Source organism: Aspergillus luchuensis, chromosome 1 (genome assembly GCF_016861625.1).
Source record: "Aspergillus luchuensis IFO 4308 DNA, chromosome 1, nearly complete sequence".
Lineage (NCBI taxonomy): Eukaryota > Fungi > Ascomycota > Eurotiomycetes > Eurotiales > Aspergillaceae > Aspergillus > Aspergillus luchuensis.
The window spans coordinates 1,247,357-1,267,895 of record NC_054849.1 but is presented as its reverse complement, the minus strand read 5'-3'; the positions used below and the strand labels follow the sequence as shown (position 1 = coordinate 1,267,895).

The 20,539-nt window shown below is 50.9% G+C and overlaps 9 protein-coding genes and 1 non-coding gene across 10 annotated transcripts; 8 read left to right on the top strand and 2 right to left on the bottom strand.

Annotated features, from left to right (window-relative positions):
• Nucleotides 1-2,006: 2,006 nt before the first annotated feature.
• AKAW2_10429A (uncharacterized protein) lies at nt 2,007-2,588 on the top strand (the record flags this gene model as incomplete). The annotated part of the gene is made up of 1 exon (XM_041687090.1): nt 2,007-2,588. One exon carries the CDS (start codon nt 2,007-2,009, stop codon nt 2,586-2,588), a length of 582 nt encoding a protein of 193 aa, XP_041537149.1.
• A 677-nt stretch (nt 2,589-3,265) lies between these two features.
• AKAW2_10428A (uncharacterized protein) lies at nt 3,266-5,415 on the top strand (the record flags this gene model as incomplete). Its single annotated transcript, XM_041687079.1, has 2 exons — nt 3,266-3,656; nt 3,713-5,415. The coding sequence occupies 2 exons, from the start codon at nt 3,266-3,268 to the stop codon at nt 5,413-5,415; spliced, it is 2,094 nt and encodes a 697-aa protein (XP_041537148.1).
• Nucleotides 5,416-6,008: 593 nt separating this feature from the next.
• On the top strand, nt 6,009-6,080 carry AKAW2_t10016A. Its single transcript has one exon. It is a non-coding gene; the product is annotated as a tRNA-Arg (tRNA).
• A 1,184-nt stretch (nt 6,081-7,264) lies between these two features.
• Nucleotides 7,265-7,683, top strand: AKAW2_10427A (uncharacterized protein; the record flags this gene model as incomplete). The annotated part of the gene is made up of 2 exons (XM_041687068.1): nt 7,265-7,457; nt 7,511-7,683. 2 exons carry the CDS (start codon nt 7,265-7,267, stop codon nt 7,681-7,683), a joined length of 366 nt encoding a protein of 121 aa, XP_041537147.1.
• Nucleotides 7,684-8,035: 352 nt separating this feature from the next.
• AKAW2_10426A (cytochrome P450) lies at nt 8,036-9,168 on the top strand (the record flags this gene model as incomplete). Its single annotated transcript, XM_041687057.1, has 4 exons — nt 8,036-8,096; nt 8,148-8,395; nt 8,444-8,715; nt 8,772-9,168. 4 exons carry the CDS (start codon nt 8,036-8,038, stop codon nt 9,166-9,168), a joined length of 978 nt encoding a protein of 325 aa, XP_041537146.1.
• A 1,527-nt stretch (nt 9,169-10,695) lies between these two features.
• Nucleotides 10,696-11,315, bottom strand: AKAW2_10425S (uncharacterized protein; the record flags this gene model as incomplete). Its single annotated transcript, XM_041687046.1, has 3 exons — nt 10,696-10,726; nt 10,779-10,836; nt 10,889-11,315. 3 exons carry the CDS (start codon nt 11,313-11,315, stop codon nt 10,696-10,698), a joined length of 516 nt encoding a protein of 171 aa, XP_041537145.1.
• A 690-nt stretch (nt 11,316-12,005) lies between these two features.
• On the top strand, nt 12,006-12,665 carry AKAW2_10424A (U4/U6-U5 snRNP complex subunit SNU23; the record flags this gene model as incomplete). The annotated part of the gene is made up of 1 exon (XM_041687035.1): nt 12,006-12,665. One exon carries the CDS (start codon nt 12,006-12,008, stop codon nt 12,663-12,665), a length of 660 nt encoding a protein of 219 aa, XP_041537144.1.
• Nucleotides 12,666-13,000: 335 nt separating this feature from the next.
• On the bottom strand, nt 13,001-15,670 carry AKAW2_10423S (uncharacterized protein; the record flags this gene model as incomplete). The annotated part of the gene is made up of 4 exons (XM_041687024.1): nt 13,001-14,942; nt 14,991-15,100; nt 15,173-15,469; nt 15,533-15,670. 4 exons carry the CDS (start codon nt 15,668-15,670, stop codon nt 13,001-13,003), a joined length of 2,487 nt encoding a protein of 828 aa, XP_041537143.1.
• Nucleotides 15,671-16,180: 510 nt separating this feature from the next.
• TAM41 (phosphatidate cytidylyltransferase) lies at nt 16,181-17,792 on the top strand (the record flags this gene model as incomplete). Its single annotated transcript, XM_041687013.1, has 2 exons — nt 16,181-16,195; nt 16,269-17,792. The coding sequence occupies 2 exons, from the start codon at nt 16,181-16,183 to the stop codon at nt 17,790-17,792; spliced, it is 1,539 nt and encodes a 512-aa protein (XP_041537142.1).
• A 447-nt stretch (nt 17,793-18,239) lies between these two features.
• On the top strand, nt 18,240-19,693 carry HIS5 (histidinol-phosphate transaminase; the record flags this gene model as incomplete). The annotated part of the gene is made up of 3 exons (XM_041687002.1): nt 18,240-18,313; nt 18,372-18,545; nt 18,670-19,693. The coding sequence occupies 3 exons, from the start codon at nt 18,240-18,242 to the stop codon at nt 19,691-19,693; spliced, it is 1,272 nt and encodes a 423-aa protein (XP_041537141.1).
• Nucleotides 19,694-20,539: the final 846 nt, after the last annotated feature.

Below are 20,539 nucleotides of genomic sequence, written 5' to 3'. Positions count from 1 at the left end.
CTGTGGCTCTTTAGAAGAGCTCAGAGGTGGGACGTCTACTCTAAAGTGATTCTTTGAACTGTAGGCAGAAAGTGGTTAGCTGATGATTCTCCAAAGTTGCATTGTGGAAGGCTGAAAGGCTCTTCCCAATGTTAGGGGGGAGGGAGACTAACGTAGAGTCGCTTAATTTTCTAAATGAATGGGGGGGAGCAGCCTTTTATATCTGCACGGTGGACGCTCGCTTACGCTAGCCACTAGCGAGGTCATGTGTTTCGCCCGTTTTTGCTTGCTGTGGGACTGGATCGCCCAATCAGCGTCCGCGAAAACTCTTTCCTTCTACCGGCCAGACCGTCACTTGGAGGTAGAATTCACGTGTTACTGCTTCATGAAGCTTCCATTGCCTGTTTCTTTGACTAACAATCATTATTTTCAACTACTAGTTAGTCCCGGACGTAACTTGCCTTCATGGTTGTGCCGCAGTAAAGCCGATGCGTTTGGTGCCTGAGGACGGGAAGTATATCTATGAATCCGTTCGGCACAACCACGTTCATAAATTATGCGTTGTACTGTGTATACAATGGACTCCAACAACACCAGATCTACATCCTACCCCAAACCTTTCCGTTCCCCAATGAGTAACACAATAGCGATATTTTCAGAGCGAATACGTGATACGTGCCCTGGCTGCATCTGATTCAGCGCAAAATTCGGCCCGGGTCTCAGCTTGGAAAAGTAGTTCCTATATGAGTCAATACGGCATTCATCCTGAGACGATGCTACCTCTGCGGACAAAAGACCAAAAGATATTCATCTACTCTACATAATGTGTATACAGGGGTGGAATCTGCTACCCGAAACAGTCTGTTTCTACTAAATTGACTGTCGGCCACCCTGCCGGGTAGGTTAGTATGGCTCATTTTTCAGTCTACATGGTGTCCCGATGAACGTGTCAGGATCGCACCCCCTACAGCCATGACCGTTTGAGATTGATAGCCACTTCACCCCCACAGCACAGATTCTGCCATGGTTATACTTCCGGCATGTGGTCTATCTTCCGGGCACCAGGGTCCTTGTGCTACAGGGTCTGCTTCTTGGAGAAATGATGTAACAAGTTCCGAGGTTTATCCTGTCATGGAACACCAAGGTCATCGCTCGGCTATAGTTATCGGGAAATATTTGGTCAAGGATAAAGCATGCTAGCTGACAGCTCCTTTTCGCAGCTGCTTGCAGGCATTGCCTTGTATTACTCTGGATGAAGGTCTAGTGTATATCCTTAGGACTACTCTAACCATAAGCTGCAAGAATAACCTTACAGCCTACGAGAACGATGAAGATTGGAGAAGACACATATTGTGATGAAGGTCTTACTCAGCACAACATGGAGACGTCCGGGGAAAAGTTACTTCCTTGGACTAACTAGAGAGTATCGACAGACTTACGCGGGTACGAATTTCCGATGTAGGGTAAGGCTAACATTGTTATGTGTGCGAACTGCAATGGCAATAAAGTTTGAATTAGGCGTTTTAAAGCCCGTTTCACGATCGACTCCCCGGGGTGAACAAGGCACAGACATCTTCCTGTTCGTTCATCCATCATGATCGTCCCCGTTCCTGCTCCACCTTTACCCAAGAATCGGTCGACCAGGGTCCTGGCGATCAGCAGTCCCTGATGCTTATACTTCCGTCGGGCTCCAGCGGCCAATCTTCCCACCAAAGAGAGCAACTCATCCAATTTTTCGACCGAAATTCGAGGCGGGTTGGAATTTTCCAGATCCCGAATGAACCTACAATCAACCAGGCGCTACATCACATTGTTTCAAAGAGACTGAACAGGTGCATCATCGATAGGCTATCAATGTCTTCCGGAACCATGCCAGCCTTCACGGCCCGAGCAGCCAAAGGTATATAAACCTCTTCCTTGCCCTCTGAATGGTTTCTATCATCATCAGCTTCACATCCCATCACATCTCAACCTCATACTCTCAAACTCTTAACATTTAAAAGCAAATCAGCTTTTCAACCAGCAAAATGAAGTTCACTGTCGGTTCTGCTATGGTGGCTACCACCTTCCTCTCGGCTGCGAACGCCGCTTTCCCCTCCATCCCCAACATCCCCGAGACCTGCTTGGAGATCCCCCAGGTCATTGGCAACAAGCCTCTCCAGCTGCTCTCCTACTTCCACAAGGAGGTCTGTGAGAAGAACTGCACTGCCACCATCAACCAGCACAACCAGTACCTCCAGGAGTCGGTCTTCCCCCAGATCATGAAGGATCTGGACCAGAAGCTGGACGTGCCCGCCTCTGAGCAGGCCTCTTTCCAGAAGATCCAGACTCAGATCAACTCCGCCATCGAGAAGGACTGCAAGTCTGAAGGCGACAAGCCTCTGTGCAATGACCTCGAGGGTCTGGCCAGCTACGGCCTCTGCGCGCTCAAGGCTAGCCAGCCCATCATCTTGAACAACATTGGCCAGCTCCAGGGCTCCGTGAACATCACCGACGCCGACTGCACCAAGATCAAGCAGATCGACTCCGATGCGACTGTCTGGCAGAAGACCCTGCCCGGTTACATTGACAAGTTCGCTCAGGAGTGTGAGAGCGAGAAGTCGAACTAGAGGTAAGGCAGTTTGCCGATCCAATGCAAGCACTGCTAACTGTTATCATCAAGGTTCGCGAGACCAAATCTTCGGTGATAGAAGCTTGCTATGTCGCAGGGACGTATAGTGTTAGGAGATCGGGAATCTTTGGCTTTTTGGATTTAGTCTGACGCTGTAGCAACATCTGGGATGCTTGCCGTCGCTCCTTTGGACGCGTCGAATCGCAATGAGAAATGTCATTGTGAGTGCCAGATATTGGAAGAATTTCTGTCGGGTACTCTAGTTTAGATTGTGAAATGTGATATTTTTGTTTTTTTCTGTACTCCGTACCTGCAGTGAAATGTCGATCGTAATTTGCTGGTGCCTGAAATTCGGGGTTGAACCCCTGGCGCTCACGTGCCTGAGGATCATCCGCGGCGGCTTCCGAACTGCTGCTTATCTCCATCCGATAACTTCATCCGATAGTGTTCCCTTACGAACATCATCAAATAACAATCTCCACACACTCTTTTCGTTCCCCTTCGGACTGTCGTGGCACAATGCGGGGTGCTTCCAGTCTATTTCCTTGCAGAAAGCATCCTTGCCAGCTCCCAAACGTATCCCTCTAAGATTGGATCTACTTCACCGAACATCAGTGGCATCACGGGCACCCCAGACGGATCCACTGAGCATCTCGGCATGCCATTCTCGGTACCATGCCCCGCCCTAAAGTACACCCAGCCAACCGTCTAAGAGCCTACGAAGCTTGCAATGCATGCAGGTCAACGAAAAAGCGATGCAGTGGGACATTTCCATGCTCGAAGTGCATCAGACTCGGACGCGCCGATACATGCGTGCCCAGTCCACGTTCCGCTGCTCAACGGCCGACTGCAAACACCCGAATCTCCGGCAACAGCAATGTAAGCTATGATTCTGGGCGTCGACCAACCACAACTCTCGGAGCATCTAGCTTGGCAGGTCGGGCAGATTCCGCTAGCTTCGAGGCTTCGGAGCCAAGTCAATCGACAGTAGATATTCAGCCTATGTCCCCAGAAACATTACACAGGACTCATCCACGGATGCTCCGCAATCTCCGTGGCGAACGAGGTAATAAAGCACTAACTGGACTATATCAAGTGCTGTAGCTAATCCGCATCCGGCAGTCTATGTGGGAAAGGCTGCTTCCTTGTCCTTTCTGCAACTAGTCCGGGACACTGTATCACAGTATATTGGGCCATCGCAATTCTCGCACAATGTGAAAAGCGAAGATATGCTAGAGACGGAGACACCGCATGGAACACCACCAACGCTAGAGAGTAGTCTGGACTCATATCAGCTACTCCAGTACTATCAAACATATAGCTCTGCTACGAGTGGCTTTATCTACGTTTTGTCAAGTGCGGAGGCTATGGAAGTTCTTGATGCTTTGATTGAGCCCAGCACACATCCGGATAGGACAGAAATGGCAGTCGCAGGTATGATAATTGCTATCGGGGCACAGGCCAGCAAACGCACTGTATCAACCGAACAAGCCGAGCGGTATTTCTTTTCCCGTGCTCAACGCAGCGCATTTGAGGGGATGTTGGAGAACCCCAGCTTGACTCTGATACGGTTATTCCTGTTGATGTCCTTCTATATGCTTGGTGCTTGTCGTCGGAATGCTGCCTTCATGTATCTTGGAGTGGCTGTCCGAGCTGCCGTGGCATTGGGTCTTCATCTTACCGAGCTCGCGGATGCCGTGCCTAGCCCCGAGCAACACCAGAGAGCAAGGGTGTGGATGAGTGTTTATAACCTGGACCTCCTAGTAAGCTCTATCCTTGGGAGACCAGCTGCGACAGCTGCTCTGCGTTCGGAAACAGAAGATGGTCCTATCCGTTACGCGCTCCTGGAGGGCCATATGTCGATCGGCTTGGTTGCCTCCTATGGGGTCTCGAGGATCTTGGAGGAGATTATCTCGTCTATGTACAGCAAGGACGGAGCCTCAGCTGAGCTCGCGGACTCGCTTTTAGCCAAACTTAAACAGTGGAGCGATGAACTACCGGGGCCATTGGTGGAGCCTCCTAATCTTGACTTTGACGAACCCGCTGCGCGTACCCACATCATCAACAATCTTCACGTTGCTTGCATTTACCATTTCGCTGTAATCACGGTGACGCGACCCTTCCTGGTGTCAGTATTGGGTGTGCGACTGGCGCGTTTGCACAATGACTCCACAGACGGCACATCAAGTGATTTGTTGCACGAAGATGCAGCACATTCCAATCTTGCAACTGCTTGCATCGATTCAGCCTTGTACATGATACAGACATGCTCCGAGGTGCATCGCTCTGGACTCATGCTAGGTAATATGTGCATACTGAAGGCTTTTGTATTTGCTGCGGCCTTGGTTCTCGGGTTCTCGATGTTCTCTCGAAAAGAGGCTGAGCCCTCACATGAACAGGCTTACGGGGAAGCCCTGGAGATTCTTTGTGTGCTTTCGGAGCAGTCCGCTCAGGCGGGACATTACTATGAGATACTCAGTTGCCTGGGCAATGCTGTGGCTGAGCAGCGTCGACGACTTGTACAGCATTCCCGCCAGACCAAGGGTCGATATGTCAGTAAGCTATTCAGTCTGGATGATCGCAGGCCCTCGGTGGAGGTACAGGAAGGGCTAGACACGCCATTGTTAAATGGCGTTTCTGCTATAGCCCCCGAAGCCGGTATCTCGGATCCATGGGCTGGCATCCAACGCCTGGGCTTCATGGACTCTTTGGAGATGGATGCGGCATTATCTGGCCTCGACGGTATGCAGCTCCCGGTGTGGGATAGCTTTCCCTTTGTTGGCGAAGCTTTTCAGCTGCAGGGCAGAGTGGGTGATGTAACTTAATGTAGTATGAGGACGACTAATGCCGTAGCTTCTGATCTATTTGTGCATTATTTGGCAGGAGCGGGTATAGCGTTCCATGGTTATTTATCAGTTGTGTAAAAGTGTCCAGTGGTGTCGCGGGTACGCGACGTACAAGACACTCCCGAGCCTTCGGACTCCTTTATTCCTATTCTCTTTCTATTTGGTTTACTACATGGTGAGTTCTGTAGTATCAACTAGACGTCGTGGTCTGTGCTACTGATTTATGTCTTCTATGGGCACCCTTGATGATCGGAAAGAACAAGCTGAGTCGGTGTTATTCGCGAAACACAAGAGAAACTACACTGGAGATATATATACCTTCACCCGCCACCTACAGTACCTTTCCAATACAGACCCCAACGACAGAATACTGCATAAAAGTACCAAGACAGGTCAAGATACATATGCCTTAACATACTGCAGGGGCCACAGTGACCCAAATAAAAGCAAACTCGCATATTCACCACGAGAATGGATCATTCAAAGATTCAATTCTCTTCGATGTTCAAACTGTGGGGCAAGCGGTTAGCTAGCCTCATATTACAAATATTGCGCACTATTCTTCAACAGCTGGCCTGCTGGCCCAATGGTAAGGCGCTTGACTACGGATCAAGAGATTGCAGGTTCGAGTCCTGCGTAGGTCATTTCTTTTTGCTTTTAATTTTTTGTTCCTAAACACCTCGTTCTCTCTCTGTTCTCTGTTCTCTTCACAACTCCACCAGCTTGTGTCCCCGACTGTACCATCACACTTGTGAAGTTCATTGCAGTCAAGCGGTGCATGAAGTATGGGTATGACTCGTGTCAACCCTGCACAAAGTTTTTCTTTTTTTTCCTAGACCCTACATATGCGCATGAGCTGCATACTGACTCGTGTGAGTGATGCGTGATGCCTGACGAAGGTTGGCAATGCCCGTCTGTCAGCTAGTCTCTGCACGCACCATGCTGCAGGATGCGAGCGAGACGAATCATTTGCCAATAATACCCGTCCTTTCATTTCCGACCCCTCCCAAACGCTTCACACGCTACAGTAAACTACTAGTTTAGATGGTGGTTGGTGGCTGTCTCGTCTCCACCTTCGCAGCTCCAACGGCCCGCCGAGCGGGTCGTAGATGCATCGTGTCTTACTATCAGAAAAGCCTGATTTGTCTGCACCACTCTCTACAACAGCTGGGGAGTATGCTAATCCTCGCCGGTCTTCCTATTCCCCGCCCAATACTATATGATGGCGTTGGTTAGAATGCGACTGGCGAATAATTTCCCCACGACCGCAGCCACTCCCGTTGGTGCATGTAATCGGCGACAATTGAGGATGACGATGATGAGTTACAGTTGATGAATTTTCTCCTCACTTTTAGGGGCTGAGAGAAATGCACCAAGGAATGCCACGGTTTCACCAGCCGTTACAGCAGATGCGCCGAGCAAGACTATGGCATCGTGCATGGCCGTTCTAACGGCGACCGGCCTGGATCAGCTCGTGCTTACCTCCCTCACCATGCCGATCACCGAGTCATGACCTTCATGGATGGCATTTATCATCACGACTGATCATATCAGCCAATGTATACCCTGTCATAAATGGGGTCTTCGGTAGCCGTGCAGCTAGTTGACGCTCAGCTACGCGTCTGCTATCACCTCCGATGCTCATACGGCTGAAATGAGGAGCACAAGTGTATGCACGACCCCCTCTTGACCCCGCAACATATGAAATGCAATATATCGTGCAGAGACAAGGGTGCGCCTGCACTCCATACTTATGAGGGCATCGCCGTCCAAAGGACCCAGTCTCGCTGTTCCCATCAAGACCAGCACACCGACGGACCGCTGAATCATGTCCCTGCTAGTGAGAGCCATTGTTGGCCTGCTTGGCCTTGTCATTCTCAGGTCCTTCTTAACCCGCAAAAGGTTTCCGGCCCCACTCCCTCCGGGCCCGAAGCCAAAGCCGATCATCGGGAACCTGTTCGACCTACCGGCCAATGGAGAAGCAGATTGGCTGCATTGGTACAAGCACAAGAAGACATATGGTGCGTATAGTACTGACACATATGTGTCTATTCACAGCTAACAGTATCTGTAGGCCCCATCAGCTCGGTACAGGTCTTTGGAGAGACCCTCATAATCATTAACGATGCCCGGATTGCGGTTGAGTTGTTGGAGAAGCGTTCAGCTACACACTCAGACCGACCTAGCTTGACATTTATCGAGATTTTTGCAGCCACCGCCCCCCAGGACCGGTTAATTCGCTGCTAACAGGTGGCTAGGTGCGGATTTAAGGATTTGTTCAGTCTGAGGAACAACAACGACCCGCGTGTCCGGACTGAGCGGAAGCTATTCTATCAACAAATCGGTTCAAACAATTCTGTTGCGCGGTTCAATCATATCCAAGAGGCCGAAGTTGGTCGTACCCTGCTTCGGGTGCGTGATAATCCCGAAGGTCTGCAGGACCACATCCGGAAGTAAGCCCGCCATATTAGGTCCTGGAAATGCACCAGCGCTAACGGTTATATAAAGGCAGGCAGCGGCAATCATCCTGAAGGTAGCATATGGATACAGCGTTGTACCACATGGGGATGACCCACTGGTGGATCTTATAGCCCGGGCGATGGGAAATCTCGGCGCGGCCCTCGTTCCCGGGGTGTGGATAGTGGATTTTATTCCATTCCGTATGCACTGTAACTCACACAACGAGAGGAAAAGGCTGACTGGATGATTAGTGAGGCACATCCCGGCCTGGTTTCCAGGTGCCACATTCAAACGCGTTGCAGAGAACTTCAAGGAAAGCGCCCGAGCCTGGAACTGTCAACCGTACGAGTTTGTCCGGCATCAGATGTCGCAAAACAAGCACGCGCCATCCTATCTATCCGGTTTACTCGAGTCGAAGGGAGTTCCAGAGCCAGGTTCCTTTGATGAAATCGTCATGAAATGGTCTGCCGCGGCAATGTACGGTGGAGGATCCGACACGGCAAGTCTACCACTCTGAACTCCGTAAACCGTAACTAATCATGAGCAGACCATATCCACCTTGGGCGGGTTTTTCCTCGCGATGGTTCTCTACCCGGACGTACAGCGAAAGGCACAGGAAGAAATTGACCGAGTTGTCGGGACCGACCGTCTTCCCAGCTTCAGTGATCGCGAGAACCTGCCATATATCGACGCCATGGTCAAAGAGGCCCTCCGTTGGCATTCTGTGACCCCGATGGGGGTTGTACACAGCTCGTCGGAGGATGACATGTACGAAGGCTACTTTATCCCAAAGGGTTCCCAGATCCTGCCGAATCAATGGTGAGACGTAGCCTTTTTCCAATCAATGTCGAAGTCTTTTTCTAACATTTCTTCAGGGCCTTCACCCACGACCCAGATGTTTACCTCGACGCTATGGCCTTTAAGCCAGAACGTTTCTTAGCAACTGAGGACCACGTCCCCGAGCGCGACCCCCATCTTCTCGCCTTCGGATTCGGCCGTCGCATCTGTCCCGGCCGCACACTGGCAGATTCCAACGTCTACCTGAGCATTGCGCAGTCGCTGGCCGTATATAGTTTCACCAAGCCCATCAAGAACGGCAAGGAAGTGGACGTAGAGCCCAAATTCTTGAACGGGGTGATCAGTCACGTGGCACCGTTCGAGGTGGGCATTAAGCCCAGGAGTAAGCAGCACGAGGCGCTGCTGAAGGAGTTGGAGATCAAGTATCCGTGGGAAGAGGGTCACGCGGCAGAACTCAGTCAGGTGAAGTTTTGAACAGATGAGTGTTCCTTGCATGGCTGATCGATAATGTTTGTCAGATCATGCATGATTTAATTGCAGAGTACTACGTAGGTAGTTGGGGGGCATCTCCCGTTGGGTTGGGCAAGAATGATCAGTTTTAGTTTGTCAGATGTTACCAAGGACTGACTTAGTTATCACGGGTAAGCCAGAAATTAGGCAGACAAGTCAACAAATCACCCAGTTAGTTTAGGTAACCGCGACACCAACACCAACAAAACCCCCCATCAATTAAGTCACTGTAGAATCAGCGTGACAACTTATCTGACTCATCCAGCCCCATTCTGGAGCTCTTAACCAATAGTTAAATGAGGCAAAGGAAATGAAACATAAGGAACGCCCAGCCACTTATATACGTACCTAAAAGACTTGATCTACACCACATACCATACTTATCGATACTTATACTGGTTACCCCCGCAATCTCGCCACTCACTCACTGTCAACCACCAACTCTAATAACTCACCTAACATGCCTTACTACCTACTATTTACCTCTCCACCTATACCTCAACTATACTATACTATACTATACTATACTGCGATTACATCCACATCTACATCTCCATCTACAACCGCACCATACCGAACACAATAACCATGACATTCCAACTCCCATCCCCACCACCATCACCAACCCCCACCTCAAGATCAAATTCAGACACAGGATCAATAACCCTCCCCCGCTCACAACAAAGCATCGAAACCGATCTCGCGACCCTCGAAGCCATGATCGAGGAACTGGGCGAAGCTGGGCGGAGGGGAAGGATTGGTGGATCTGGAACTGGAACTGGGAGAGGACGGAGGAGGACGAGGACGAGATGTGTGGAGAGGGTGGAGGATGTGAGTGGGGCGATGAGGGTGTGTGCGATTGGGGGGTGAATTTCCTGCTCTGGTCTGCTTTGCTTTGCTTTGTTTTGTTTTGTGGGTTGGGGATGAGCGATGAGTGTTTTTGTTTTCTATTATGGGGTACCGGATGATTGATTGATGCTAGGGGTTTTGAACGGTGTTGGATGGTTATTCATGGTGTTTATTCTTTGGAAGTTAGTGATGGGACTCTTGGTGGTTAAGGGAATGGTGTTGCTGATGGATATGTATATGGCTATGAATGTGGCTGTTTAGCGTGCTTTTGCTTTGGGAGTTTGGGTTTGGTTTTACTTGAGAATAGATGGGTGGCGAATTTGCTGCTGCTTGCTTTGGATCATAGCTATGGTGTTTGGATTGCTTACTATCGAGTGGATCTCGATTATAGCTCTGCTATGGTATGGGATGATGGTAAATGTATATCGTATATTGCTTTCAGATTACTAGATATTATTACATGAATGATCCGGCTATATCCAGCTGTGGATGTGTGTTCGTGTCGTCGTATCAGCGTAGATGTCATATCAGTGCATCGTATATGTAGCAGCCAGCTGCTACTGACATGGTTTCATGTCAAGTATCCGATCAGTTGCATCGTCTTGTGCGACTGAAGAGCGAGGGACGTGTAAATGGCTGCCGTTATACTGTCACCATCGCGCGGTTTAGTAGCCTGACAGAGTTAGTTTGGCTCAAGCTCATTCTTATACCGATAAGGCACACACCTTGCACTCATATTCCAAAGCAAAAAGACACAGAGAAAGATAAGCCCGTGAATCAAAGCTGCACATTCGTTAGCTCATCTCGCAAGCATTAAATTCAGATGCAAACCAACCTTCATTTCCAAACGATCTAATCATCTCCCAACGACCACGTTTCTTCATCCACAATGGAATCAGATCCTTCTGACAAGTCCTCCCCTCGATGACCAGACACCCACCCGGTTGTGCCCTACACTCCAGATGCCGTCTTCTGCGCTCCATGATCATTCGAATTGTCTTATTACAGAATGCCTCGTCCGTCCGAAACGAGCATTTCTCCATGGGACAATCGAGTTTCTGGGAAAAGCGCTCGACAAACCAGTCGACTTTGAGGTGAACCCCGGTGTAGACGAGAGAGTAGAAATGACGACAGGTGTGTTTCAATGCTAGTGCATCTGGGTATGGGAGAAATGTGGAGATGTGTAGATGGAGTTCTGTGGGGAGGTCCATCAGATTGAGGGAAGGAATAGCTGGGGTTTCTTGGAGTGATGATGAGTCCATTGTGTGTGTGTGTGTGTTATTTGTTTGAGTGGTGGGTAATGTGATGTGGAGATGTAAGATGTAAGAAGCAGATGTAGTCTATGAGGATATGAATTGTAACCAAGCTGTGAATGCTGAATGAATATCGTCCTATTGTTTGGATGCTCTAGACACCTTAATATCATCGGATATTTGGTTGCCTTGGGGAATTATTGAGGCAGCTTAATTGTTGCCTAGGCGCCGCAAATAAGATGCCTGATTGTGGCTATACGAGACTAGGCGGCAAAGAATTGAGCTGCTTCAAGCAAGCACTCGGAAGGTTAAATGAGGAAAGTGGAGATAAAATGTAGGCTGAGAGCGACTGTCCTGAATATCCAATCCATTAACAAGGTTCAAGTATATCTTAAAATAGAAAGTCTAGACTTCGAGTGGACACTTCCAATATACACCAAGATTAAGCAGAGATGGGTAAGGGGACACCACCACAACAACAAGAAGTAAGATCCGGGGATGTCCTGCAGATCCGCCCCTCCGCTTTCCCCACCGCCTGCCATTTCTGCCGGCAAGCTTATTTTCGCCTCCCGATAACCATCGACATCAACTAAACATTAAGCTACCAACTTCAATTGATCAATCAACATATATACACACCCCAACACCAAAACACATCTTCCATCAACAGTACCCAACAGGGTACCCCTTTAAATTACCATGAGCACCAACAACAAGCAATCCTCCGCCTACGGCACGCCCTCCTCGGACACAGCCTTCCGCAAAACCTGGGACCGTGAAGAATACGCCAAAAAAGCCGCCGACGACGAAGCCAAGCGCAAAGAAGAATCCAAAGCCCGGTATGAGGCCAAACTACTAGGCAAGAAATGGCACGCGCCGGTGGATTACAGCCAACTGGAAGCCACGACATCGCGCAAAGAGCGACTCGATGTCGCTTCAATGGTTGGCAAGACGACCATTGTCGCGTCGGGGTCAGCGATCGGAAAGAGAGGTCGGGGTGCGGGTTTCTACTGCTCGGACTGTGATTTGACGTTCAAGGATAACTTGCAGCTTGTGGAGCATTTGAATAGCAAGCAACATTTGATTGCGACGGGACAGAGCGGGGAGGTGACGAGGGCTACGGTGGAGGATGTGCGGGAGCGGTTGAGGATGTTAGCGTATCGGAAGCGGGTGCGCGAGGAGGAAGAGAGGCGGGCTTGGCAGTTGGATCTTGGGGAGAGGCTGAAGGAGCGGGAGGAGCAGGATGCTAAGGAGAGGGAGGAGAAGAGGAGGAAGAGGAATGAGAAGCGTCGTAAGGGAGGCGATGGGATTAAGCAGGAGGATGAGAGCTGGGAGGGCAGGTTGGGGATTATTGCGTAAGCTCATGTGGTTGAGCTTGGGCATGTGCATGGTCTGTTTTGGAAATCGTGGTCATAGATGGGATGGTTTATCAGGGCTAAAAGCTGCAGTATACCCATGGCGTTTGGAGCTTGAGCATTTAATATTCGCAGACTTTCGTTTTATCCAAACACGGAAAAATCATTGTCGCATCACAAAGCGCAGAAATCCCTTAAGCATATACCGACTGCACCGTTATCAACAGAGATTGCGGCGAAAATATTGTACCACTGAAAACACAAGATGAACCCAAGTACCTATCCAATGCCCATTACCCGACCCGCTTACTCCTAACCGATAATACCCAAGTGACCCGCTCAATCTATGCACTCTATGCCTTCCAAGACCCGCATAGCTCGAGCACCCTCTCGTTCGAACTGGCTGACTAGCCTCTCGCACTCCTGCTTCAGTTTCTCCTCTCCGTTCTTTGCGTTCCACTTGATCCATTCTTCGACGGTCATCTTCTTCTCAGGGCTTGTCAAGTCACCTTTGACGCTATGTAACCCGCCAAAGTCGATGTTCTCTTTGTCACCTCCAGCCAAGATAATTCCATCAATGTCAATGGGAGTCCACGGATGGGATGTCTTCAGGGAATTTACATTCGCCCCTCGCTTGGAGGGGGAAGGAGTGCTGGCCGCAAGTGGAATTCGAACCTGCTTGGAAGGTGACGCTACTGGCGCCCGGTTTACAGACGGTTTCAAAGACGGTGGCTGATTTTCGGCGTCAGATGATTGCGGCGACAGTGACAAAGTGCTCTTGGAAGGCGAGGGAAGAGGCGACACGGTAGCTGGCTCAGGTCGTTCTCCCGGTTGATGGTCATCTTCCGGCGCTGGGTCGGCGTGGGAGTTTCGAGATTCTGCTAGTGATCTGGCATATTGCTTTTCCCTGGGAATGTCGCTGTATCTTTCCACCGTCTTTGGAGGAACCCTCGAGGATCTGCGTCGAGCAGATGGCTGATCTGGGGTCTGACTCTGAGGCTTTCCTTGCTCAAGTTGTTGCGGGGTGTCAGGCTGTTGTTCTGGCTCGTCCGTCGCCTTGTTCTCAGCCTTGACGTGGCTCTCGTCGTGGTCAAGTTCTACATCAACCTTCTGCTCTGCCTGTTTGGAAGCTCGCTGCTTATCCGCCGAAGCCTTTTTCTTCGTCTTCTTAGATTCCTTGTCATTCTGAGCTGCACCGACGCCCTGCTCTGAGTTTCTTGCTGGAATTTCTACAGAAACGAATGACTCATGTTCCTTCGAGTCGGCCCCAGCGTTAGTCGTAGGTTCAGGCTCTGGCTGTGTAACGGGCTGGGGAGACTCTTGGTCATGGCTGCTTTGCCGAAGCTTATCGGAGACTCTTGCGCTCTGCCGTCTGCTTGTGCGGCGGGTCTGCTGAACCTCTTCGACTGGTGGTTCCGGTTCTGGTTCTGGAGCTCTCTCAGGCTCTGGAACCTCCTCCCGCGACTCCGGTTCTGTGCGCTGCGCTACCACTTCATTCGACGGCTCCGGGTCCGCCTTGGTCTTCTTTTTCGATTTCGACTTGGACTTTTTCAACGGCTTAGGCTGGGGCTCCTCGCTTGGCTCGTCAACAGGCTTCTCCAGATCTTGATCGACATCCATTGCTGCTTCGTGCTCATGGTTGGGAGGAATCTCCGATGCAGCTCTCGAGACGACTGAATCTGTGGAGACCTTCCGGCTCTTGGATGTGGTTTTCTTCTTTGTTCCACGACTCTTCTTTGGCTTCTCGTCTTCGACAGGAGGGTCGTCTACCTGTACATCTTCCTTGACGGCCTCCAGACTGCTGTCGTATTCCTGCTGTGTGCTGTTGCGTGACTTGGTGGCTCTCTTTTTGGCCGGTCGTTCAGGCTTTTCCACCGTCTCTGAGTCGACAAGTTCGGCATCATCCTTGAGCTCGTCACTAGTTCTTTTCTTTCCCCTGGTGCGTTTCGTCTTTTTGGGTTCAGGCTGGCTGTAATCCGTGGTATCGATATCCATCTGACTGTCAGCGTCCACCACTTCTTCCTTCTTTGACTTGGTCTTCGATTTGGATTTGGAAGATTTCTTCGAGGATTTCGTTTTTGTAGTTGATTGGGACAGAGTACTCTGGTCTACCGGGTCGTCTAGCTCAGACACTGGCGCTTCCGATGCGGTGGATTGTGTGGATAGACGGGAAGCCTTCGAAACACGGGACTTTTTGGACCGGGAGCCTTTCCCTTTCTTTCCAGAGGGTTTGGCAAAGACAAAGAAGGAGCAATCTGATGAGCGACGGTAATGTTCATCACTGATCTAGTGAGCGATAGCCAGGAAGGAAGGAGCAACACAAACTCACAATGGATCATCCTTGGGTTCCCAGCCATCCAGAGACAGTTTACAGTACGGGCAGGTGGCCAAGTCGTTGCTTTCCTCGTTCGGACAGAAGTACCATCCACCTTCCACCATCTGTAATGCATTGCCAGTTAGACTCCCAGAGCGGAACTGGCACAGCAGGTACAGCAGCAACACTCAACGTACCTTATCGGATTGGCAGTACCAGCCTCGCTTTCCGTCATGTGGCCATGACTCGCCAAATGTGGCTTGCCTGGCTTGCGCTATCCGCTCGCTTGTGGGATCTTCAATCTCCGCAGGATTGGAACTGTGCTGTTGAATGTCCATCATGATAGCCCAGCCACAGTCCCGCGTATGCTTGAGATGCTCTGTAATGGGGTTGTCGTCTTCCTCCCAACCATCTAGTGCTCTGCGGCACAGGAAACATGTTGTGTTATCGGGGTTTGTTTCATAAGGGTTATAGAAGAAACCTGCATGCGCAAGCTATGACCGTGTGACATATCAGCAAGTGTGCATTTCCTCAAGGTGCAGATGCCAACACCATACCTCAGCGGGAGATGGCCGGCTATGCGGCCAAGCGATCGGTTTCGCAGACTTCGCGCTGGATGACCTCCGTTTCTCGGGATACAACACCCGATCGAAACTGGCGAGGCGAGCTGCAAAGGTCTCCATTTCCTGGGCCATTGCTGCGAGAGATTCAGGACATGGGGATTGGTGAAAATGGGGGGGTAAAATCGAGCTGTTATCGACTAAAGCGCGAGAGTTGTTTGTTCGAGGCCTGCGCCCGCCGTCCCAGCTCTTGTTTACGGCGTTGTTTGGGTCTCCGAAACGCGCCGCGGAGGAGCGACCCCACGTGACCTGCGAGATGTGGCTTGACTGTTTTTGGGAGTGTCTGGGGTCGGGATCGTGGCGAAGTCGGGCACTTTCCTCATCCGGGCTGCAATCGAACAGGCCGAGAACACCTGCCGAAGAGTACGTCAGACCCTCATTATTCTCATTATTGTGAACATTTGTTGTCCTCCTTCCCCCCCGATCTACTCTCCACTCTTCCTCGCCTTCTATTGACCTTCCTCCCAATCTGTATTGATTTGGAAATATGGTCTGAGGCGGTCATTCTCAGATGGTTCTTGATTTGATTTCTAATTACAGCCCTCGCTGTGCTCAACTTTCCCTTCCCTTGGTGGAATCGCGACAATGCGCCAAGCTACTGTAAGAGGAGACACCGGGATGCCTGAACCCCCGGAGTGCATCACCCGTTAGATGCTAACAATCACCTTGCTAGACTTTCCTCTTGAACACGAACTCAGGTTATGTGCGCCTGCGTTCGATCAACCCGTCTCTCCCGCGGCATGCGCGCATCCCGGGTTCTTTTCGCTCCTTCTCGGTTGACCCCTACTCGACTTCATCATCTCATGGCATCTCATCCCCTTCGAACCGATCCTCTTCCCCTGGTGTCATAACCTCGCAGTCCACCTCTACTGACCGTGGACTCCTGCTGCCCTCGTCTTCAGCCTCCTTCTCTACCTCCTCACAGCGGTCGGATCCCGGCGACTGGGATGCGAATCCGGACCTATCGATCTCGGCATTTTCGGAGCTACCTTCGAAAGACTTCGGGGTCAACCAGCATATGGTAATCAACCAGGAGTTCAAAGAAGCCTTGCGTCAGATTCTTTGGCAGTTCCGAGCCCCAATTCGATATGCGTTTGCCTATGGATCCGGTGTCTTCCAACAGACAGGCAGTGCGCCTGGCTCCAGCCAATGCCACCCGTCGGCCCCAGCAGCCATCAAGAACATGCAACAGGGGCAAGGGAAAATGATTGACTTTATTTTTGGAGTATCATACTCCCAACATTGGCACTCCTTGAATCTGAGCCAGCACCGAGACCATTACTCTGGCCTGGGATCCTTGGGCTCTTATATGGTATCCCAAGTGCAGGATCGTATTGGCGCCGGCGTCTACTTCAACCCTTACATAACCGTCAATGGCACACTGATCAAATACGGGGTCGTGAACCTTGATACACTATGCCGGGATCTCAGCCAATGGGATACGTTGTATCTTGCTGGACGGCTGCAAAAGCCGGTCAAGATCTTGCGTGACCACCCGAAGGTGCGACTGGCGAATCAGATGAATTTGCTATCCGCCGTCCGAGTAGCTCTACTGCTGCTTCCGGCTGAGTTTACCGAGTTTCAACTGTACAGTACCATTGCAAGCATGAGCTACATGGGTGATCTGCGCATGGCACTGCCAGCGGAAGATCCCCGCAAGGTGAACAACATCGTGTCGTCACAGATGGCTAACTTCCGGCGACTATACGCGCCCCTAATCGAGAACTTGCCCAATGTCACGTTCAACGACAAGCGTTGCACGGAGGGCGATTGGATCGACGATCCCGAAGCCAACGTGCGCCTCACTCAGGACATGGATCCGGTCAAGCGTGGTAACATGGTTCGCCGTCTGCCCGACTCCTTCCGTGAGAAGCTCTACTTCCAGTACCAGACCCGTTATCAAATCCCTCGAGTCGAGTTCGACCAGATGATGAAGGAGAGCAACAACAACGACTCCGACTTAGTGCGTCGGAGGCAAGGAGGTCCGTTCGAACAGCGGATCGCCGATGACAAGAACCTCACGAAAGAAGTACAGACTACCATTGCAAAGACCATCCGCTGGCCCAGTACGGTGCAATCGGCGAAGGGTCTCCTGACCTCGGGAGTCAGCCGAACCTGGCGATACTTGCGTGAGAAGCAAGATAAATACAAGAAGTCTGGCAAAAAGGCCAAGACTTCCGATGCTGCTGAAGAATAGAAACTTATGACTAAAGCATGATTGCCCGCTCGAATTTGAAGGGACATGGGCAACCCTAGATGACATTTGTCTGAAGGCATTTGAGGCGTTGTTGCTTGTACGGCATTGGTAGTCATGTGTGTATCTAGTATATCATCTTGAGAGTCCTAAATGATCCAAAAATCAAGGACTGCCGACAGTATATAGAAGGCCTGGAGCATTACATAAGAGAATAAGATAGATAGATGAATAACAAACTGTACAATAGTGGGATTAACATTTGTCCGTTTTATCTTTATTTTTATACTCTGAACAATTGCCCCAGTACCTGGAGCGACCCTCCCGCCGACACCGGGAGTTCCGCCGATCAACTTCCCCGCCACCGGTGACTCCCCTCCCCGCCTGCCATTCTTTCTTCCTCTCCTCACCACCATACTCTCGCTCATCACACATCCAATCCCATTCACAATGGCTCCATTCGATCTCGCCAAGTGCGCGCGCCCTAACATCCTCAAATTGCAGCCTTACCGTTGCGCCAGAGAGTGTGTTCCCCCTCCCCACCTCCCCGCTACCTGTGTGACGAAGGCGCTAATGAGTCAGTGACTACAAAGATGATGGGACGAACGTCCTGCTCGACGCCAACGAGAACGCCTACGGTCCCGGCCTTGCCCTCAATCCCGAAGGCGCCCTGCAGGAGTCTACTGTGACGGGATCGTCGACAGGTTCTTCCAAGCCAGAAATTGATTTCCTGGGTCTGAACCGCTATCCGGATCCGTAAGTCTCGCTCCGCTCACTCACTCTCTCGATCGCACAAGGTCCTTCGCTACACACTCGGCTCTCATGTATTGTGTGATATAAGTGTTGTTGTTGGGATTGCTAAAAGAAGTCAATGTGTCAGTCACCAGGTCGAGTTGAAGAAGCTTTTCTGCCAGCTGCGCAACACCCACACCCACACCCAGAAGGACCTTGGGCCTGAGAACCTCTTCGTTGGTGTCGGATCGGATGAGGCCATCGATGCGCTGTTGAGATGCTTCTGTGTTCCGGGCAAGGATAAGATCCTCACTTGCCCTCCCACATATGGCATGTATGGTGTTAGCGCGCAGGTGAACGATATCGAGATTGTGAAGGTGCCTTTGGATGTGGACAATGGCTTCCAACTGCAGCCGGAGAAGATCAATGAGGCACTGGCGGCAGACTCCTCGATCAAGATGGCTTATATCTGCTCCCCTGGAAACCCCACCGCGAACTTGATCAAGAAGTCCGATATTCAGAAGGTGCTGGAGCACCCGACGTGGAACGGAGTGGTGGTTGTCGACGAGGCGTACATTGACTTTGCTCCCGAGGGCTCGAGTCTGGCTGAATGGGTGACTGAGTGGCCCAACCTGGTGGTCATGCAAACGCTGAGCAAGGCGTTTGGTCTGGCGGGTATCCGCCTGGGTGTTGCGTTCACCAGTCCCCCAATTGCAACTCTCCTCAACAGCCTCAAGGCCCCGTACAACATCTCTAGCCCTACCAGTGCCATTGCCACGGCCGCTCTCTCGCCGACCAATATGACCGTGATGAAGAAGTACCGGGAGCAGATTATTGTGCAGCGGGATCGGCTGGTGCAGGAGCTGCCCAAGATCCCCGGTGTCGGCCGGTTCCTTGGCGGCCAAGAGGCCAATTTCCTCCTGGTCGAGATGCTAGATAAGCCGGCTAGCGAGGGCGGCAAGCCTAGCAACAAGACAGCGCTGGCTGCTTACGAGGCCATGGCGGAGAAGAGGGGAGTGGTGGTGCGGTTCCGTGGCAAGGAACTTGGCTGCGAGGGTTGCCTGCGAATCACCGTGGGAACCGAGCAGGAGGTCACCAAGTTCTTGCAAGAACTGCGGGTGGTCCTGGACGGCATCCTCAAGGGGGCGGACATCCAGTCCCTGAGGGAGTAAGTAGGTGAGCCAGAACTTGGCTTATCAGCATTCGTCGCGTCTAGACTTTTCATGACCATTTGGTGATATTGTACATTTTGAGCACTACTTGATTATTTTTTAGACACATGGATAGATCAGGACAATGAAAAGGTCGAGATCCCTTATCAACCGAGGAGGAGAACGTTCCGAGCCTTAGTACTTAATTTCATTGCATGGATCAGGCCTGCTTATGGGCCACGAGAGAGTTGCTCCCCTGGGCAATTAGGCGTGTGTCCTCGGCATCGACCGGTCGGGACACCGACAAATCGCCAAGTGCGCATCGGTTCCGACCGTAGGCAAAAGTAAGTAAGTAAAAGTAGTACGCCTTATCTCTGTGTTCAAAGTTTCAGGGAATCCCTGGTTTGGCCATGAGGAAGAGAACGAATCATGTTATGACGGAGATAAACTGGTGCCTTGCTTGACATACTTTGCTTTTCTTCGGTTCTGCGCGTATACTTTTATGTCCATCCGGTCCATCGCCCCAATACTATTATCTCACGTGTAACGAAGAAGATGATCAGTCGAACGAGTGCCTGATGGATTGGATTTGGAATATGCTGTAGGGGTTATTCGGGGGTTGAGAACCCAACTGAGAGAGTTATTTGAGGGATTTGTATCAAACCATGGCCAACTGGAAGGCAGCCAGGCAGTGGAGACAAAACAGACAGACACTTGGACATTGCTTTGTTTTGTTTTAAGATTTACCGCTCGGACAGTCTCCGTCTGTCTCCTCTTCCACTCCGTCAACTCGTTCTCTCTTACTTAACCTTTGTTTTGTTTGTTTTGTGGTTCCTGCTTAGCTCCCTCCTGCGAGGGGAGTAAGAA